Source organism: Mytilus trossulus, chromosome 2, assembly GCF_036588685.1.
Source record: "Mytilus trossulus isolate FHL-02 chromosome 2, PNRI_Mtr1.1.1.hap1, whole genome shotgun sequence".
Taxonomy (NCBI): Eukaryota; Metazoa; Mollusca; class Bivalvia; order Mytilida; family Mytilidae; genus Mytilus; species Mytilus trossulus.
This window is the reverse complement of record NC_086374.1, coordinates 67,544,518-67,566,812: the sequence shown is the minus strand read 5'-3', so window position 1 is coordinate 67,566,812 and position 22,295 is coordinate 67,544,518. Positions and strand designations below refer to the sequence as shown.

Below are 22,295 nucleotides of genomic sequence, written 5' to 3'. Positions count from 1 at the left end.
ACTCGATTGTCATGTTCGTAGCATCAACAAACTTGTTTCACTGTTGCATCGCATTTACTTCATGATTTGTCCTACCCTTTTCCAAAAATCAATCAAGAGCAATTTAGGAAAGGCAACAGTTTAAAAATAAAATGATTTTAATGGCTCAAAACGATAATTTTTTCAGTTATCGCTTACGTTTCCTTTGATTCTGAAGTCAAAATTCAAACGGGATGTACTGCGACAATACTAAAACGAACAATTCCAGACTCATTTCCGGGATTAGTTTTGTTTATCCAAATAACAGGAAAGCATCGGCTTTTTAATATTTTACCTTTAATAGTGTAAGAATATTAATTAAAATAGTTGCACTAGCTTTATTTAGGATGAAATTATTCTTAATTTACAATTAATTGTCTAAATCTGTGGAAGAGAATTTCAAGCATGCGTATTACGTAGTAAACAAAGCACGTGTGTTAGAAGTAAAAAAAATAAATTTCTGCATAGATTAAACCAAGTTTTAATTTAATTTTAAATCATAATTGACAATTGTCTGACCTGTTGAGTAATTAAATAATGAAGCCAGTTGGTATGGAATTTTTATTTCTTTATAATAATAGTTTGGAGCTTGTGATTTATCGCCAGGTGTGAATTAAAAACACAGGTAAAGCCATCATTAGCCAATAGCTCCCTGAGGCATTAATATAGTTATTACGAGGGCCCTCAGGATTACATGTATAACACTTTATTGAAGTGGCAGTTTAATTACAGGAAGTTGATAACTAAACAAAAATATGTTCAAAATTGCGATTTTGAAAGTTGATCTCAAAGAAATGACCGAATTTATAACGGTTGAAAAATAAAATTTGACCTAAATCCCAATTAAAAGTTTAGGACATTATAGTTTCAGTTTAGGACATGACTGGCAAATATGACCGTTTCCGGACCCTTGTTACACAATGTATGAAAATAACAGTATAATAATGCATCTAACCATATTGTCTAGTGACCTTTAACCTTACCTGACACTTTCTTCAAGCCCATCATCCTTCATTTTTCCAATCTCTTCCTGTTCAGTTAGATCAACTGTTGGTGGTTTTGGTGTCTGCTGTACAATTAAACCATTAGTTGGATACAATCCATTTAGTGTTTGAATTTGTTGCAATATTGGATGTACGGGAATCATTGGTGATCCATTTGACATCATAACTGGTGATTGGTAAGATCCATTAGTTATTTGGCTTAAATTGATCATTTGAGAGGCTAACATAGGAGGCATCGTTGACATTTGAATAGATTGGTTCATTTGACTGACATTTGGCGCTATCAAATTTTGTGAGAGCATTGTTTTGTTATTTTGTTCAACCTGAATAACAGTTCCTTCCTTAGAGTTCAATATCTGGGACAGTACTGACCTATGTTGACCTAATGAATTATCTGTTCCATTGTTCATACTTAAACTATTCCCAGTGGTCTCCCCTTTTCCATTTAATTTTTCATGATCATTGTCCTCTTCACTTTTTTGTCCATTCTGTACTTTGAATTTCTTGACATCATGGTTTGAAGTATCATTTTCCTGTAGTAGACTCTCTGTTTCCATAGCAAAAATATAGTCTGAAAGCAGGTATAATTAATATTCATGAGAACTATTTAAACACATTTTATATTAAACATTTACATGTAAATATTTGTGAAAAAAATCATAAGGGTTCCGCGGAACCCAGTGTTTCGCCTATTTTGCTGTTAATCACAGGCTCAACAAAAATGATGAAAAAAACATTAAAAATATTCCTTTTAATACTTTCTTTTGATTGTATGAATGTTCTGTCCAAGTTTGATAAAAATCCAGCGTTAGTTTATGAATCTAATAAATGTTTTTTTTAAATTTTAACTGCAGACTTTACATGTACAGTACGGGTAGGGACTTATTTTTATGGAAGTCTTAATCCGTCTAGTCGGATATGAATAATCCGACATTTTTATGGTAGGTAGTATGGTCATTAATCAACAAATCCAGGTGTGATTGGCAATATATTTGTCCTTTCATCTTAATCCGTGCTGCTAGAATTACGGTTCACTGATTTCAGAATCAGGTTACCTGTAATTTTAACCTCTCAGTCACTTTATTGATTACATCGTTTTTGACATAAAATATTTTTACAGGTGAAGTACTGGAGAAAACTTTGTTTTAATAAAAATAGCCTATTTTTTTAATTATGGTTTTTATATATCAACTGCTTTTTATTTTCTAATTTGTTCCTCAAAATTATTTTTGTTCTATGTTCTTTGTTGTTTATTTTTTGTTTTTTTGTGTATCTGTTTCTTATTTGTTTGCATAAACTTTCAAACATAAATATTTTTACATGTATTCTATTTCTGGAAGCTTACGGTTATTTTTGATTTTACTCGTAAATCCATTAGCAGAATGCTGTCTCCGGGGTTAGTTTGACGCGGCCACATGCAAAATATTTCTATAATATGTATTTAATATTCAGTCTGTGTTGGGTCAGTTCCGAGATAAAAATAATTACAGTGAGCAATACTTGTATATTATTAGCTTGCTGATTCTTTGTAGTTTTTACTTTTTGCTGTAGACAATTTATTGTCCGAAACTTCAAAGTTGGAGATGTATCAATAAAATAGAACGCAAATAATATCACTAGAAGAAGATATTGATTCTTCCCGGACATAAGTTTATTTTAAGATTTTCGTGTTTGTTCATTATGCTAAATTTATATGATTGATCTGCATTTGGGGGTAAGGGGTAAATAGGGTCCGGATCTCGAAATCCCAGGCTTAAAAACACGAAGTCCCAAGGTCCCGAATTTAAATAAATCAAAATCCCGACATCGCGAAAAAAAGAATTCCCAGATCCCGAAAGTCTTAATCCCGAAATCCCGAACTTAAATTAATTGCGTAATATTAATTTACGCACAATCCATTTAAAAAAGGAAACTTGTATGTTATATATTTTTAACAGCAATTTGTTATGAAAAATTTGCCGTGAAAAGATAATTCCATGATACACATATTAGTGATCAACAGCGTGTGCACGTGGTTGAACTTTAACTTGACTCCACTCACAATATTATTGAATGCTAATTAAAGACGTTAAAGATCGATTTTGTCCACTGCACGAGATTTTTATATGGCGGGAAATGTCGTAACAGTAAACTCAGGTGACCTTACAGAACGACCGTGGGAAAATCCATTCATGATTAAATTTGATGTGGAATGATTGACAGTATTGTGCGTTAGTTTTGAGGCTCTTGATCGATTGACCAGAATAGAAATTTAATCGATTTACATACATGTAAAATCAAAACAAGATTTAGTCTTCTTTAACTATTTTTTGTTTTATTTTTATCAGTCATTTCCCGGATTTCCATTTAAATATTCTACTTTGGAGAACTCCTTTAAACTTCGGAAATAATACAACATCGATTTAAAAATTCTTACGGACTGCACGAGCTATAGAATGACTAGAAATACGACGAAAAAGTAAAGACAGCTGATCATGACTAGTACGATTAGCTTTCAACCCCATTGGGGTATAAATGTGCATTTATTCAATAAACTATACAAGGTTAAATTTTGATTTTCGTGTATCGATTCGTAAAATATATTTATAATAAGGGAGCTACCATTTGATTTTTAAGGGGGGGGGGGGGGGGCTAGGATGAGAAATTTTGTCCTGCCTTTTTTTTAGCTGTAATCTCTGTCCTGCCTTTTTATTTTTCACTCTTCGGTCCTGCCTTTTTTTTTTTAGATTATCCTGACCTTTTTTTTACCTAGATTGTCGTCCTGACTTTTTTTTTGCAAGTGTCTCATCCTGCCTTTTTTTTACTCAAAACTTCTGTCCTGCCTATTTTTTTCAAATTTCATCCTAGCCCCCCCCATAAAAATCAAACGGTAGCTCCGCTCCATAAAAACACCGGCGATTTTCATAAAAGAGTCGAGACATGAAGATAGAAAGGCAATTTCTCGAATGTCAACATTTTTTTGTTAAATAAAAAATAGGAATCGAAATATGATCACGGCGTTATAAATATTGTATTTAAAGAAACCAATTGTTTGACTTTCAAAGAGATTAACGGGAAATATGTCAAAATAGAAAGCACGAGTGATCTGTCTGACCAAAATGTTTTACTTGCGAGAAATGATTGACAGGTGTGAATTGATGTAGAGGCTCCGACGGGGAAAGTTGTATCAAAAGGAAAATAACTTTATTCACAATGCCTATACATATTTTATAAATACGATATGTTGGCCTTATACTTAAAATTGTGTTTCCAACAATAACATATAAAGGAACAGGCCGTTAAAAGGGGGAAATAATATAACCATCAATGAAAACTCGTATCATTTACGGGATTGATGTCTCAACAATTTGATTAAAACTTCGATTGAAAACAGTCTTGGTTGTTATTAGGCTTATTATTTTGAATTAGATGAAATATTTACGGTTTACAAATACAAATGCAAATAAAAAATAGTTTATTGGCACAAAACTATTATAATAATTGGCAACACAATATATTGTTAAAAATCGTCTTTATTTCATTTTCAAATTATAAAAAAAAAATATCCCACATTCATGATATTAAATTTCAATTTTAATTCTAATTATTTAATTTTTAATTTAAATTCTTTTATTTAATTTTAATTTCAATTCTTTCTCTTTATATACAAAACAATATTTTACATTTTATATCTATTCTCCATAAATACAAATATAGCTGTACAGGTAAAATATAATTCTAGCTGGTACAGATTGATTTACGACCTTCCACTTGGATATTGCACAGCAGGTGTTTATTACTCTGGGACAACTGTCCGACCAGTCTGACATCTAGACGGATTAAGGCTTCCATAAAAATAAGTCCCTACCTGTACTGTATGTAATGTTAACTGGAAGAAAAACTAAGTCCATCTATAAGTTTTATACAGATACACGTACAGGTACAAAATTAAACAAAATTTCCTTTTAGACACAAACTTTTGATCATAAACAAGCATCTGTCTAGGTTTGGTACAAATCCAAAATGGTATAAGAAAGTTATTAAAATTTTAAAAACTTTAACCTTACAGAGTGAATGTGAATTTAAAGTCCATTTAAAGTAAAATACAGAAAAAAAGGGATTCTCTTTTTCACAAAATTTATTTTTGGATACTACCTTATCATATCATCATAAACAAGCTTCTGTCCAAGTTTGGTACAAATCCAGGATAGTTTAAGAAAGTTGTTAAATTTTTTAAAACTTTAACCACAGAGTGAATGTAATATTTTTTGGCAGAAAAACTAAGTCCATTTATGAGGGGGGATAGGACCTTTATCGGGTCTCCGGGATCGGGTGATTTTAAGCCTGGGATTTCGGGATTGACCCTTTCGGGATCTGGAATTTTTTTTTCGACTTTCGGGACTTTGGGATTTCGTGTTTTTAAGTACGTGATTTTGGGATCTCGTGTTTTTAAGCCCGGGATTTTGGGATAAGGATCCCTCCAACCCCCTCTCATTTATATGTAAAATATACAAAAAAATGGAATTTAATTTTACAAAATTTACTTCTGGATACTATGTTATGATCATAAACAAGCTTCTGCTCAAGTTTGGAACAAACCCAGGATAGTTTAAGAAAGTAATCCCGGCAGAAAAACTAAGTCCATTTGTAAGTAAAATATGGAAAAAATGGAATTTGATTCTCACAAAATTTACTTCTGGGTACCATGTTATGATCATAACAAGCTTCAGTCCAAGTTTGGTAGAAATCAAGTATAGTTTTAGAAAGTTATTAAAATTTCAAAAACTTTAACCACAGACATGACAGAGTGAATATTTGTGGACGCCCCTGAAGACACCCAGGCTGACGGAATGTAGGATCGCTATGTCTCGCTTTTTTCGACTAAAGTCGAAGGCTTGTTATAAATTATGTGTTGGCATGTGCCTAAGTGCCTAACGGCAGCTATGCCCCAAATAATAACTTTATTTGAAAAATCTCCACCACAGGTGGTATCATACAGGTGGTATCATTCACTATTGTTACTAAGTATAATAGCCCAAAATGACGATTAGGTCAAAAACATAATACATATTTGTTTTTCCAAATAGCGATGAGGTGTATAATTTGTGACAAAAGATCATGCATACATTTACAATCAAAACTACATTCTTTTGATAGATGTCGGCTGATTTTTATTTTCATGTATTTAAATATAGATAAAAAACAGAAAAGAACCATCATTAAAGAAACCAAGTCTGTACTAAAATGAAAATGTAAAATCATCAGTTTAGTGATTATGCAACATCCCTAAAGTTGATGAAAACAACCTGTTGACGCTCTTCTTTTAATGTTTATACCAATAAAATTATCTATTGCCTGTTTCCTTGAATTATAGAAGAAAGTAATCTGAAGGGTTATTTACAATAGATGTGTCGTTTATTTTTTCTGTTTTGTTATAAAGATTGACAGATTTATCTTGACATTTTCTCTGTTGTTGCCGCGATTTTTTCTGCAACTAAACGTATCTCAGTGTTAGAGAGCGTATAACTGGAATAAACAAATACCATAAAAAATACCACTAAGGAGAAAGCAGTAAACCAAAACGTACTAATTTTCGAAATAGGTATAATCATAATAAGTGTGAGTGTGTAGTGAAGTAAGTTAACATATATATTTGGCAATAGTTACATTAAGACCATGACATTAAACTCTTGAAATGAAGTTATTTAGTGATTTGAGGCTAATGATTAAATGTTGATAGCGACGACCTGCAATAGGTATATTAGATCATATTACATGCTGAATAATTAAAGGCACTTATAAAACATTTATATGTACATAGCTGGGATCTAAAGCAAAATGGCTAAATCTCAATTATTCAAAGTATAACTCGATTTTGATTATAACATAACCAATGCTATTATTGTCAACTTTTCGGATCTATATTATCCAGGTTTTTTTTTATAAACCTAAAATTGAGAATCATCGGGAAATGGGGAATGTGTCAAAGAGACAACAACCCGACCATAGAAAAAAACAACAGCAGAAGGTCACCAAAAGGTCTTCAATGTAACGAGATATTCCCGCACCCGGAGGCGTCCTTCAGCTGGCATCTAAACAAATATATAATATACCAGTTCAGTGATAATGAACGCCATACTAATTTCCAAATTGTACACAAGAAACTAAAATTAAAATAATACAAGACTAACACATTTGTTTTGTACTACTTGTACCTTACTCTTTATATTTTTTGCTGACATCAGCATACTTTGCAGAACAGGCAGTCAAAATGACATTGAAGCTGTAGCTAAAGTCTTTTTAGATTGTTCTGGTTAACAGTTGGCCTGTCTGTACATGCTGTATAGGAACTTCAATCTTTAATGTATCTTTTAAATAATATAATCATTTAATATTCTGTCTCCACAAAAAAAAGATTATCATCAATATTCAGGACTAAATATTTCACACAATTTTGCGCGGAAATTGTGTGATTATTACAAGGCTTACAAGTAACGTAAAAGTAACGAATTTTAGACAATTACGTTTTGACACAAACAGAATAGTTTCGGTTTTCCCCAAATGAAGTGATAATGCATTATCGGTTAGCGGGCCATTTGCTGCAAGATTAAGGTTCCCTACCCAGTTTCTGAGATATATCTTCTGGGTTCTTATGAGAGTATAGTATGGTACTATCATCAGTATTAAAATTTTACAAGTTGATTCAAACAAAATAACTCTTTATGTCAAGTTTATTACACATTGTTCTTAAAAATAAATTACGTTCTTCCGAATCTCAGAATGTACATATCTCATTTAATATCTAGACCAAATGGTTCTGCTCTTTGACAATCCAAGATGTGGGGATAAAGTCGATCCAGCCACCCCCCCCCCAAATGTATATTGAACAAAATGGATGGAAGGTTACCAGCATGTATTTTTGTCAAAATATTTTTGTCAAAATAATATTGTCTGTTAAACTAATCGGCATTATACTTTTTTTTTTTTTTTTTTTTAAATCTGTCAACTTTGCAGTTTATAATGAAATTGTCTTTTGTTTTTGATTTTTGTTTTGGATACGAGCCTCCCGTGTCTTCCCGAAGATTGGGCTCAACTATGCTTTAGACAGAAGCTATAATGCTCAGAACTATAATACATGTATTCACGCAAAACTTGTATATTAATTATGTAAGAAATTATCATTTAGATTTTTAATAGAATACAAAGCGACATTTTAACCATGGTGAGTGTGGTTTAATCTTAATTAAAAACCAATCCTGATTAGTATGTGATTTGAAATTATATTGTAAAACAACTTTTTTTATCAGGCCGCAATATTTTAATTGTGAAAACACAGACTAATCAATTTGAAGTCATATCTACTTTTTGTCATTTCTTGAATTAACGTCTGATTCTTCCTAAAACCAATTCCCTTAACATGGGGAAATATCGATTTAAATTCTGTACGAAGTCAAATTAAAACTTATTGTCAAAACCAATCTGCTATGATGGTTATTCCTGAGACAATACTACAAATCTGAAAGCAATCGACTTAATTGAATATGGAGTATAATACGATCCTAGATATTTTACCCTTAAAGATTACAATCCAATCCAGTTTATCCATTCGTTTGATGTGTTTGAACTTTTGATTTTGCCATTTGATTTGGGACTTTCCTTTTTGAATTTTCCTCGGAGTTTAGTATTTTTGTGTTTTTACTTTTTTCCGTACCTAACTGACCAATGATTAATCTCGTTTTGGAAGCATCCATGATGATCACGTACAGTATGTCAGTTTTGTACCTAACTGACCAATGATTCAGTAATATCGTTTAGGAAACATACACGATAATCACGTACTATGATCAAGATTAATACTAAAAGTCAGAGCTTGTTTATAGTGTTACACTAATTTGTGATACAAAATGAAGCTATGATTAAAATCGGAGGTAAATAAACATTTGAAGTAGTACGGATCTGTGCAAGGATATACTAGTTTATATTACATGCAGCGAGGAATGATATGTAAGGACCGTAAGTATAAGTATTGGTAGTTCAATAGTATAGCTGTTTGCTTAATTTTAAAATTGTGTATCAGTTATCACTTTCTAACACCCATCTCATGCTAGTTTTGATACAGTAACTAAACTTTCTCGTTTAATGTAGAAATATATATACATGTATTCATTTTTTTTAAAGTTTTTTTATTAAATGTCCGATGGAGAGCGAGAAGAAAGAAAAGCTGATAATTTTACCGACCGTGCAAGGGCTGTATAGCCTGTCAAGGTCGTTAAAAACTTCCATTTGTTGTAGCTGATAATTCACCTAACATTCTCTTAAGGGGGCAGAATATTGTCCTATCCTCCCATCTCAGGAAAGAGTAAAAACAAAGAAGGAAGATACCACAAATGTTGCTGGTCGGTTATAAAATTCAGGTTTTGAACTATGTTTAATGAAACGCTGTTAAAATTTTAATAATGCATCAAGGATCTCGGAATAGTTCTAAGTTCAGATCGAGGTTCAGATGTTACAGTCTTTTATAGTAGTACGATGTTATATTGGATAAACACTTTACAGATATGATCTTCTTACCTACCCTGAATCGACACACTAGGATGACATTAACATTTGACTGCCCTATATATAAACTGACATTTGGTAAACTTAACACGGTCACCGATAAAGTTTAGAAAATTTCCCTTTAAAGTCTCGATAAAATTAATTTACCTAACTAAGGCTTTCATTTTTTTTAGAGGAGGCAGAAATTGTTACAAGGGTTTCTCGATCACTTGACCCATTTTTTTTTTATATCAATGTAATGCGGGTGATTTTTGATGATTTACAAATCACACTTTCATAAATTAAGAGAGATTGGTACAATTATTCGTTTCTCCTTTTCTTTTCAATTCATAAGTCAACGAGACAGCAAACTAACAACGCAAAAAAATGACCTCTTGAGTTGTTCATAGAACATCATCAATTAGTATAGACAAATCTATACTAGTATCTAGTATATAGGTATCCATAAAAATGTTTCAAAGATAAGGAATGTTGAGAAGGAATTGAATAGACTGGAGACATCAATATTTCCTAAAATACCAAAATACTTTTATTAGCTCCATGTAGTGTTTTAAATTGAAGAATGTGCTCTATCTTTAAGCTCTGTATACTATGATTAGCGTGTTCACAAAGAACATCACAAATTGTAGGCAGATTGCGAGTCATAAACTTTTATTGACCATGGAACTAGACACGAAAAATGCAAATACAGAGCTCTGCGGATCCAGGGGGCTCCGGGGGTTGGAACGATCAGTGCATTTGATAGGTATAAGGGGTCATATATTTGGAACCCTCCTTTCTCCTGGGTTGGAACCCCTTTAAAAATGAATGTATCCGCCCCTGACAAATATCATTCGACCCCCCCCCCCCCCCCTTTCCACCATATTATAGTGTCTATTATTAGTGATTAATTTGGGTTTTGTCACCATTGACTGTTTATTACATAAGAGAGGTTCACAGACTACATAAACAAGTGTTACAGATATATCCAGACGAATATAAATCAACGCAACTGATTACCAACTTCTCGAAAATATTTACTAATTTAATCAAAATAATTACACATCGCATATTTTACCAGTAATTTCATCTTACAACACAGAGATGAAAAAAACATTCTTAGATTAATTATATATATATATACATTCTAGGGCATGTAGAATTAGATGGTAAGCAATATGGAAGTCAGATGGAAACACACTCATTCACTTATACAAAACGTAACGCCATGAAAATTGTTACATGGAAAACTTTAAAAAGCAACGACGAGACGCTAATATTACAATAAGGTATATCAAAATATTTCAGTAAACCTTTACAGATTTAAGAACACGAATAAAAAAAACTATATTCTTGGTGAAGATTTAAAACAAAATATAGTGAAGGTTTCGCATGCATTTAATGATGCCAATATCTAGTGTGAATCTTGCGGTTGGTTATCAGTAGTAGATTTCAATTCTACTTTCGGGCATATTTACTTAAGATTTAATCTTAATAAGAAGTTGTAAGTATGAACGTGTTCGAATGAGTGATCCTAATTTTTGGCATTTTTTTATGATGTTACTTAGGTTTAAAAAACGAAAACGTTGGATTGTGCTTCATACGCCGACACAACAAAACTATTAGCAGCCTTTTGGTCACCTTTATAGTTTAACGATTTTGCATAACTTTACTTTTGAAATGTTTACTGTAATAGCATTTTGAAGAAACAAAAACAAATCATCTTGACGCAGGAAGTGTCCATCTTCGACGCTAAGATAGAGAAAATTAAGTCGATCAAATATTTTAATACATTCTTTCCATATAGTTTTTTTTTGTATCGTCCATTTATATCTCACGGTCGTTGTCCGTGCAATGTTAAGATCTTCTATGAAAGCACGACCATAAAGATCATTTTTTAAATCACAATGGAAAACTTTTTTTCTACGTTATAAGATACGACACACAATTATATCAAAATATAAATCCTGTCTCCGCAGTGAGCCTGACTTCATTTATGTTATAGAAGTCTCAGTTTCGTGCTTCGATTATATATATATATATACGAGATGATCGACTAAAATTATTTGTAAGATAAAAGCAAAAAATAAGTGTTCTTTGTTTCCTACAGAATTAAATATACAAGAAATTACAAGGGGAGAGGGAATAATTTCATCAAAAGGTACTCTTTTTTTTTTTTAACTTTTACCTAATACTAAATAATCTTTTTTTCGGTCATTATTTACAGTCTTGTGTGCTCTCGATGCTAGCCATATTTGATGAAATATCCAATTTACGGTCATGTTTTCTCTTTATATAACAGTCGAATTAAGGTCCAGACTAAAAAAAACTTGATACATTCATTGACGTCATTGTCAATGTCATTTATACTCAAGTCATGAGTTTACATACTGAAATTCAATAAAAGAATAAGTATAGCATATGTATTATATAGAAATGAGGAGATGTGGTAGGATGGCAAATGAGACAAATATTATTTGTAAAAAAAAAACCATCTTTGATATCAAATTAAAGAAACTATAATTGTTTTGTGTAATAAATACTAGTATGTAAGCTTAGCATTTTGCTCTCGGATTTTACTGATCTATATTTTTTAGTGTATGGTAGACTTGTAATTGACAGGAACAACGTGATCGAGTTAAAAATGCCATCTTGCTACGCCAGGCCAACAACGAAGACCACAGACCAGAGTAATACCATCATTTCACCAGGGAATATGAACCCAAACGAAAACATAGATGTAATGGACAGCAACATTAACTACAGTAACGTCATCAGTAACAGCACCAACTTTAGTATTTCCCAATTACGGAATGGTAACACAGATAGTTTATCTCGTATAAACGGCAGCTACACAAATGGTACATTTTCTGGAGACAAGTACGAAGACAGTTTTTTGTTCAGGGAATTCGGAATGATAAGATTAGCAGTGCTTGGGATTGTGATTATGGTACTTATATTATCGACTTGTAAAATCGTATTCAAGATGTTTTCTCGATCTTTACATAACAAACGAGACGATGAATGATTGTTTAAAAATATCAATTTCGTTTAAATCCAACCCCTGGACATGTGAAAAATGAATGCATAGGACAAAGGATATTTAATCAGACTATTTTAATCCAACCAGCATCGTTGTTTACCTGAATACAGCTGCACTGAACAAGAATAATGTTTTATTTAGATATCGTCTTGATGTAAGGAGTTAAAAATAAATATGCCTTTGTAACACATTTTCCATGACTTCTTCTTGTAGAGCGTTTAAACGTTCGTGTTAAAAATGGTATTTCAGCTGCTGCTTTAAATGGAATACTGTATAGGTCAATTGAATGACAAGATGATGCAAAAGTGCCATTGTCAGCACTCCACATTGAATTTAGTTTCTCACTTAGTTATCCGTAATTGAGTGAGGAAAGTATGGTAAAGGATTATGCAGCAGGGTGTCACATAGACCAGTCCACGACTCCGGAAATCGTGAAAATTTGTCTGTACGCATCATTTTAAAAACTGGTTAGTTAAAATGTTCATCATTGTAAAATGTTGTATCGTACCATTAAAACGTTTAATACCGCTGCAAATGTTTGCATCTGTCCTAAGTCGGGAATCTGATGTATAGTAGTTGTCGTTTGTTTATGTAATTTATACGTGTTTCTCATTTTTCTTTTTTTTTTAATATAGATTAGACCGTTGGTTTTCCCGTTTGAATGGTTTTACACTAGTAATTTTTGGCCCCTTTATAGCTTGTTTTTCGGTGTGAGCCAAGGCTCCATGTTGAAGGCCGTACATTGACTTAGAATGGTTTACTTTTTTTTTAAATTGTTATTTGGATAGAGAGTTGTCGCATTGGCACTCACACCACATCTTCCTATATCTATCAACTGAGAACCCATGTAATCATTTTATAGCAAAAGTTAAAATTATTCTGAATGTGATGTCATCCAGATTGAAATAAAATATTTCAACCATATCTTTATTAATTTCACCAAGACCAGTTTTGACGAGTTCATGGAAGATCATGGAAACGTAGGATGTGTTAAAGAGACAACAACCCAATCAAAGACCAGAAAACAAAACAAAGCTATCAATTGGCCTTCAACAAACCGTGAATATAATGCATTCGGAAGCAGGCTTCAGCTGGCCCATAACATTAATGTATACTAGTACATTATCGAAATGACACAACACTAAACTTCGAAACATACAAATGAACCAACAAAAACAAAAACCACACACACAAGACTAACAAAGACTAGAGGTTCTCGATTTGGAACAGGCCCAAAATGCGGCGAAATTAAGCATGTTTTGAAAGATATTATTCCTTTCCCTATACCTCTAGCCAATGTGGAATAAACAACACAGCAATGAAAACTTATTAAAAATTAAAACTTAAAACTTATTAAGAAGGGTATAGTTACGATACTGTTGTCAGGTCATTAAAGATTGCATATTTTGGCGTTAATATTGATTCACTTATACCTGGTCTTTGCATCGGAACTAAACACATTTATTCAAAAAACAGTTGTTGGCATGAGACGGGTTATGTTCTTCTCATATATGTTATGATGGTATGATACTAAACCCCTAACGGGAAGGGTTGTGCCTGATGTTCATATGATGAAATCATAATCTTTCAGTCAGTTTTATTGAAGTCTGGAGCTGGCATGTCAGCTAACTGCTAGTAGTCTGTTGTTATTTATGTATTATTGTCATTTTGTTTATTTTCTTGGGTTACATCTTCTGATATCAGACTCAGACTTCTCTTGAACTGAATTTTAATGTGAGTATTGTTATGCGTTTACTTTTCTACATTGGCTAGAGGTATAGGGGGAGGGTTGAGATCTCACAAACATGTTTAACCCCGCCGCATTTTTGCGCCTGTCCCTAGTCAGGAGCCTCTGGCCTTTGTTAGTCTTGTATTATTTTAATTTTGGTTTCCTGTGTACAATTTGGAAATAAGTATGGCGTTCATTATCACTAGCTGAACTAGTATATATTTGTTTAGGGGCCAGCTGAAGGACGCCTCCGGGTACGGGAATTTCTCGCTACATTGAAGACCTGTTGGTGACCTTCTGCTGTTGTTTTTTTCTTTGGTCGGGTTGTTGTCTCTTTGACACATTCCCCATTTCCATTCTCAATTTATTTGCATACAGCGGGAAGACTTTGTCCTTACACAATGATTATTCTAAACTTTAATAAAGTTGCAGAGTAAATTCATATCTACGAAATGATTAACTCTTAAAATATTGTTGTCAATGATCTGTTCAAAAGAGTTCAAGGTCGGTCAGATGAATCCTGACAGACACTCTACATTTTACCATTATGCCTTACCGGGTACACAACATATATATTTACCGTTATTGCTTACAGTATCTGAGAAGCAGATCTAGATACACAAACTGAATATTCAACAATAAAAATGACTTCGAGATTAGATAGACCCGGCCCGACGGCCTGACGGACATCGAAACCCTTCCATCATTTAATACTTACTGCTTTTAAAAACGGACTTTATCACCAAAACTTAATTCATTATTGGACCATATTAAAGTGAGTACAAGGACAGATGATAACTGCCAACCATGCATTTCAATTTTAAGATAATTAATTCATACAGAAGTAACACCAAAATATATAGTTGACCGTTGCTAATAGTATATGAGAAACAGACTTAACCAGAGTTCTGGAAACCTATCATTAACCAATGAAGCATAAAATAAGGTTACCGTCAGATGAAACCTGTCAGAAAATAATGTACACGACCTACTTTTTATATATAGTATAAAAAAGAAGATGTGGTATGATTGTCAATGAGACAACTATCCACAAAAGACCAAAATGACACAGACATTAACAACTATAGGTCACCGTACGGCCTTCAACAATGAGCAAAGCCCATACCACATAGTCAGCTATAAAAGGCCCCGATAAGACAAAGTAGTATGTTTTCTTTTTAGAGACATTCTTACTGCAAGTTATGTTATCACAGGCCTTAAAGTATATGAAAACTATTGAAGTGTTAAACATTCAAAGTTAATATGAACTTACTTGTGGTTCTATTTACAATTGCTGATGATACACACATCAAATAAAAAAAAATAAAGATTGAAATATTAGTCAAATATTGATTGACATAATTTTACCTTATACTATCTATAGGAGATATACTATTTAATATTCTGAGAGGGAGGCAGGAACATTTTTGATTATTAAATTTCATTTGTTGCTAGGCATGTTTATTTTTCCAAAGCTTTGCCGAGCAAAAATTATTTTCACTAATGTCCAAATTTGTTTCCTGCATTTTCTGTTGCACAACATTCATTCTTATCCTGTCATGTGCAAAGTTATTTATATTCAGTTATAAACAGGCCAAGTTGTTCATTTTCAAAATACTCCTGACCTCCTAGAAAAACCAATGGTCAACCCATTTTTATCGATCAGAAGCAAATGTCCAGTAAAACATTGGATAGTTGATCTATCACTATTCATCATTGATTGATTTTTATTGCTAGTTTTTAACGTCCAGTGGCAAATATGTCTCATGCATATGCAAAACTAGAACAAATAAATAATAACAAATAATAATTAATATAGAAGATAAATTACACAGGTTAGGACAAACAGGACTAAGGGCAGTAAACTTGAAATTAATATGGTACGTTGCATAGAGGTAATTACAAACAGACCCATAAGAGTTTTTCAAATCTTGTAAAAAGACCAAACTGAATGTCTGGACCTTGAAAATTACATCTTTCCCTTAACTGTACAAACAAAGCGTTTCTGTTATACAGTCAATATGTATGCCTATGTATATTATGTATGTTATAAATTAAAGATGAGAATTTGAGTCAAATCGGTAAACTAATAGATATAAGAAGATGTGGTATGAGTGCCATTGTGACAACTCTCCACCCAAATCAATGTCTATGCCTTGTATAAGTAAACCATTACAGGTCAAAGTAGTCTTTAACACGGAGCTTTGACTCACTCTGAACAACAACAGTTAAGCTATAAAGGGCTCCAAAAATAACTGGTGTTAAACCATTCAAACATTCAATACTAAAGTACCTTCCTGACTGACACGTACACTTTACATTCATTCCTTACACCACATATAGTTGACCCATTGCTTATATATAGTATTCTGGGACTATTATACTAACATTGTAGTATAAAAGTGCCAGTAGTATTTGATAAAAAGAACCAAAACTAAAAACTTAACTTTGACTAATGAACCGTGAAAATAAGGTTAAGGTCTGATAAAACGTACCAGAATGACATGTACCTTACAATCATTCCATACACAAAGTATAGCTGATTTTTACCCCAAGGAACTAACTTTAAAAAAATCAAATGTAAACGTTAATAATTAACCCCGAGGAACTTACTTTAAATAAATCAAATGTTAATGCTAATAACTGTCGTTTCCTAGATTAAAATATTTCTGTTTTTCACAGAAAACTCCACGCTTTTTATAACTAAGGATTTTCGTTCCCTTTTGTTAATTTTCCTTTTTTTTATTTTTTTTTATAGTAGACGCAACGTTAGATATTGCTACTACCATGAAAAATAGCGTTAAGTAAACATTTGACGGGAAAATTTATATAGAAATGCTGAAATAAATATTTCAAATTATACATGAAAATAAAGATTGATTCTTAAATTTTCACATTATGATAGAGAAAGAATAAAAATATAATATCCATGGCTTAGGAAGACACAGATTATCCAAAAAACGTTTACTTAGCGTTGTCCCATGTAACAGACTCAAAACATAAAACTCGAACAATTCACGAAATGTTCACGCAACTCATCGAAATTTTGCATGAACATTCTATTACGTAATATATTTCAGTATTGGTGAACATGACTGTCTCTATTTAAAATTTGCATACATATTTTCAAAAGAATATGATGTACGGAAATGTCCCATCGGAAATTTAATTTGGAAACTTGAAACATTTCAGTCCAAAAATAAAATTTTGACTGATAATTCATTAAATTGTAAGCGTGATAGTTTAGTACTAAGTGTAAGCTACCAATATTCGAATTGAAAAATGAATTGAGCTACATATTCAATTCAAAACAATAGATTTGCAATGTCTTGCGGAAATGTCCGAGTTAAACTTTCATGCCTTCACAAAGCTTTTACGGCCAAAATAACAGAGATTTGATTTCGTAGTTAGTATTCCTTTTGTACCATCTTACGGTGTTACCGTGCCCAGATATCTAGAAACAATTCTGGTAAACTTATCGATTCTAAAATAATATTATTCTAAAGGTTACCAATTCAACACTGTCATTAGATCTTTGAATATTGTTTTTATTGGTATTAATATTGATTTTGTTATCAGTAAATTAAAAGCAAACTAAATATTTTTGTTAAATACATATGTACTTTCACAGATCTGTATCTTGGCATTGCACAAGGTCATGTTTTTCTCGGACTGTTTATTACGTCTTTACACTAAATCCATTGGATGCTGGGTGTGAACTAATTGATAATTTAGTCTTAGATGCAATATTTATTTTTATTAATTGCTATTGGCTTTGAACTAGCTGTCAGTAATTGCTAGTACTCTCAGATCTGCAATTGGTGTCTTTTTGTTGTTGATATGTACAAGTACTCATCCACAACCACTTTGTGTTTTTGTTCTATTTATACATCTGATGAGTTAACTGGAAGCTTTTCCAACTGAGTTTTATAATTCGTTCTTATGTTCTACTGTTACACCATTGTTCCAGGTTATGGGGAGGGTTTGGATCCCACTAAAATGATTAACCCTGCAACATTCTGTGTGTATGTGCCTGTCCCAAGTCAAGAGCCTGTAATTCAGTGGTTGTTGCTGTGTTACATATTTGTTTTACATTCATTTTTTGTACATTAATTGGTCTGTTTTAATTGTTTTTCACATTTGTAATTTTGGGCCTTTTTTAGTTGACTATGCAGTTTGCGCTTTTTTCATCGTTGAAGGTCATTCTGTTAATTTCCGTGTCATTTGGTCTCTTATGGAGAGTTGTCTCTTTGGCAATCATACCACATCTTCTTTTTTATACTTATCAAGTAACTTTAACCTCTATCACTGATCCATGAAATGAGGCCAAGGTAAAGGATGTAGATGTTGCAAGGCCCTTATATCAAACATACTTATCCTAGAACTCATAATAGTGAGAAATTCAAATGACAAAAAAAAGAAGGATTTTTTCAAAAAGTCTCTGAAGCATGATGATGAAGTCAATGACTATGGACATATGACAGACAATAAGGAATCTGCATACAAAGTATGAGGGATCCGGGTCGTCTACCTTCTTAAATATAAAACTTTATACTAAATCTATCACTCAGCCATAGCCGTCGGATAGTAATCCCTATGTATCGCATACTGCACAGGGGAGACAAACATGATATAAGATTTTTTTACAGGGATTCCAGTCAACCGCCTATTGGTTAACTATCATTTCTGGATATTAACTCATAAGTAACCTTCATTGTTGGTGCAAAAGGAAAGAAGATGAGTTTTTTTAGCTCCATCTGGTGTCTCAATCTTTCATTGTCTTCTTGATAATAAACATAAATTTTAAGACGCTGATATGACGATTAAAGAGAGGGAACAATAAAGGGGCTCTAAAGAGCCTGTGTCGCTCACCTTGGTCTATTCATCAATGGGGGCAGCAACCCAACAACCAGTTGTCCAATTCATCTAAAAATTTCAGGGCAGATAGATATTGACTTAATAAACAATTTAACCCCTTGTCAGATTTACTCTATATGCTTAATAAGTTATAAGCCATAATCTACATTTTAGTGTTCTATTTTTAGCCATGATGGCCATCTTGGTTGGTTAGCTTGGTCACTGGACACATTTTTAAAACTAGATACCCCAATGATGATTGTGGCCAAATTTGGTTAAATTTAGCACCGTAGTTTCAGAGGAGAACATTTTTGTAAAAGTTAACGACGACGACGTACGCCAAGTGATGAGAAAAGCTCACTTGGTCCTTTGGGACCTTCTCACATGTCTTTTAAGACAACTTGATACATTATCTTGTACCATTGAACTTTATAATCTGGGCCAAATATGACCCTTACAGAACGTACCCCTTTCCCTAACCTCTTTGTCTGGAATCTAGAGATAATGCAATAATCAGCATCTCCTTATCTGTTATTCATGAAATTGAGGTCACACCATCTTTTAGCAATATTTTTTTGTTAGTTAAAATTTTCACAGTTTCATTGACAAGATTACATTCTAACACTTTTTCATCACAATAAACTAACTCTAACATGATAAGATGGACCCACAGATAATATAAATGTATGGTCAAGTTTTTGCATGCACAGGTAAACACATTTAAAATGTATTAAATAACAACACAACTAATAACTTTATAGATATGTTTTTATTAAAACACTGAGAAAATTTAACAGAATATACAGAACATCTACAACATGTGAAGCACTGATTTGGAAGGTCATGGAAACAACACCGTAGATTAGGTAATTGGGTACAGAAACACTGGAAAGTTTACTCTGGAAGGTATACAATGAATGGCTACTTTCAAGAACAGTTTATTTACTTAAATCAATAATCAAAATTATCGCTATTTTGTACATTTTTTATTTGATCTTATTTTGTGATAATTTTCATATCATGCTTCTCGCTTGAGATGGAAAAATTATCGCTAGAAACTAAGGTGGCCACGTGGCGTTGCTAACGAAATATAAATGGTAAAATAGCGATAAACAGATTATCATTGGTCATCTCAACTTGATTGCTTTTCTCACTTTTGCTGTACCAGCTCAAGCGTGAAAATCAATCTCGTTGAGATAATCAACGATAATCTATAAATACATTCTGTATGATAATTTTGAAGTTCGTTTCATGCTTACTCTATTCTGTATAATTTATTTGAATTCTATAAAAATATAGAAAATTTATGTATCTGCAAAAGTACCTAAATGACATCTAGGCAGTTTAAACACTGCCTCATGATAAGGAGTAACCTTTTCATCACACAATCATTAATTAGGTATAAAAGGAAACACATTTCTTGTTTTTCAGTGGACACCAGTTTTTGGTGTAAATATAAGAAAGAATTATAGAAAAGTTTTACACAACTTGAATATTATCACCATGGCAACATTGAATACAAAGGAATTGACTACATTTTTTTTTTATACAATACTAATAGTATTTAATAATTAGTGCACTATACATTCTGACATTGTTGTAAAAAATCTAGGTATGAAAGAATACTATAGTTTTTAGAGGGCATATTGGTTATCGTATAAAACGTAATAAACTTATTCCTTACAATGTAACAGTTCCTTAGAAGTCTCTAAGAGAAAGTTTCTACAGAAGTAACTATACTGGTATTTTATGTACATATATCTAAAGGCTAGTATATAGAGTGGTATCATTTCATGTGGCTGCAGAATTATGAATGGACAAACTGAAGACTTTTTTGGTGTGAAAATGTCCTCCATCCAATTCCGTACAAACTATTCAAATTTAGATCAATAATTAAGCTTCAGATGTAAAATAGTCTGCGCTGGCATACTGAAAGGTCAGTTATATCAAAATATTTTGGTGTAGTCCATTATTGTTCTTCATGTCAAGTCTGGCATCTACTGATTGATTGATTGTGTTCTAACACCAATTTTAAGCACCACTTTTGGGCTATTTCGTGTCGGCCCATAATTATGTTTCATTTATAATGAAATGGAACATCTCAGACCTTTTTTGTTTTCTCCATAACAATGTCACAAATATGCAAAGATAAACAAAGGAAAATATTGATAGAACTAAAAATTAATGGTTGTAGCTTAAAATGTAATTATAAGAATTGAAATGTCTTTTTTCTTATAATTTTATAGGGTTGTAAACATTTTTGATGTACTTCCATATTTTTTACAAAATACGTTTTAGACATTTGTTTACACAATCCAATAAGATTACATATAACAGAATATTCTTATATATTAACACAAGTCTACAACCTTAAAAATAATTAATAAAGATTTAAAACTTCAACAGAAAATAAAGAGATGAAAGGTATGTTTCAATAAACTTCAAACTTAATCTGACCATAATAGTTTCTCTTTTAACAAAATAAGGAAAAAAACACTTAACGAAAAAATAAAAGAAAATCAAATGGTCGAAACTTCTTTCAGGAAGAATTCCTTATGTGGGATCCTTCCTTCAAACAAAATCAAAACTAAAGAAAACTAAATGTCAACAGTCTTTGGTCCCTTATCTTTTGTTTAAATGGGAAGTAGATGTTTATTTCGATTTATAATTGGATGTGTTTAAATTTTGTATTTTTTTTTTTTTTAATGATGGAATCAATGAGGTATCTATAAATCATATTAAACATATTAACAGATTTTGTATAGATTTAACCCTAAAGGATCAAGGAAAATTTATAATAAAACTTATTCCTTTCAGTATCCATACACAGACAATTTAGTTATAAAAAGTAGAAGATATTTAGCCACACTTTTCCCACACTTTACTTACACAGAAATTTCTTGAAAACTAAGCACAGTATTTATGTTAAGGAGTTACATACAATTTGTAAGGCACATGTTGGTAAAAATAGTATTTCACCGGATATAAAAAACCTAAATTTGATTGAGGATTCCAGGATAATCAAGCAGTTACTATATAATGACAAATTATATGTAAGAAAATTGATGTAACCAAATACAAAATTGCAACTTAAATATTTCACACATTTTTATTCTAGATCGCTTTA

The 22,295-nt window shown here is 32.1% G+C and overlaps 2 protein-coding genes across 8 annotated transcripts in view; one reads left to right on the top strand and one right to left on the bottom strand.

The window, feature by feature from the left end:
• The window catches only part of LOC134707855 (uncharacterized), a 321,374-nt gene extending 314,852 nt beyond the window's left edge, over positions 1 to 6,522 (bottom strand). For 2 of the 5 annotated variants that reach the window (XR_010105775.1, XM_063567954.1), the window contains exons 1-2: positions 6,403 to 6,517; positions 1,002 to 1,593 (exon numbers count right to left, since the gene is read on the bottom strand). Coding sequence is in view for 4 of the 5 variants with exons in the window: in XM_063567954.1 (XP_063424024.1) it covers positions 1,002 to 1,579 (578 nt within the window). In the remaining variant the exon portion in view is untranslated. Of the gene's footprint in view, positions 1 to 1,001; positions 1,594 to 6,307 lie in introns of all 5 variants that reach the window. The other 3 variants (XM_063567957.1, XM_063567956.1, XM_063567955.1) reach the window with 3 other exon arrangements.
• On the top strand, positions 1,060 to 12,772 carry LOC134707857 (uncharacterized). 3 transcript variants are annotated; one of them, XR_010105776.1, is made up of 3 exons: positions 1,060 to 1,198; positions 10,691 to 10,828; positions 12,137 to 12,772. XR_010105776.1 is itself a non-coding variant. In XM_063567958.1 (2 exons), exons 1-2 carry the CDS (start codon positions 8,987 to 8,989, stop codon positions 12,565 to 12,567), a joined length of 459 nt encoding a protein of 152 aa, XP_063424028.1. In that variant the 5' UTR covers positions 8,435 to 8,986; the 3' UTR covers positions 12,568 to 12,772. The 3 variants fall into 3 exon arrangements, 1 of the variants encoding a protein (XP_063424028.1); XR_010105777.1 differs by lacking the exon at positions 1,060 to 1,198 and adding an exon at positions 8,435 to 9,014; XM_063567958.1 differs by lacking the exons at positions 1,060 to 1,198; positions 10,691 to 10,828 and adding an exon at positions 8,435 to 9,014.
• The last annotated feature ends 9,523 nt before the right edge of the window (positions 12,773 to 22,295 follow it).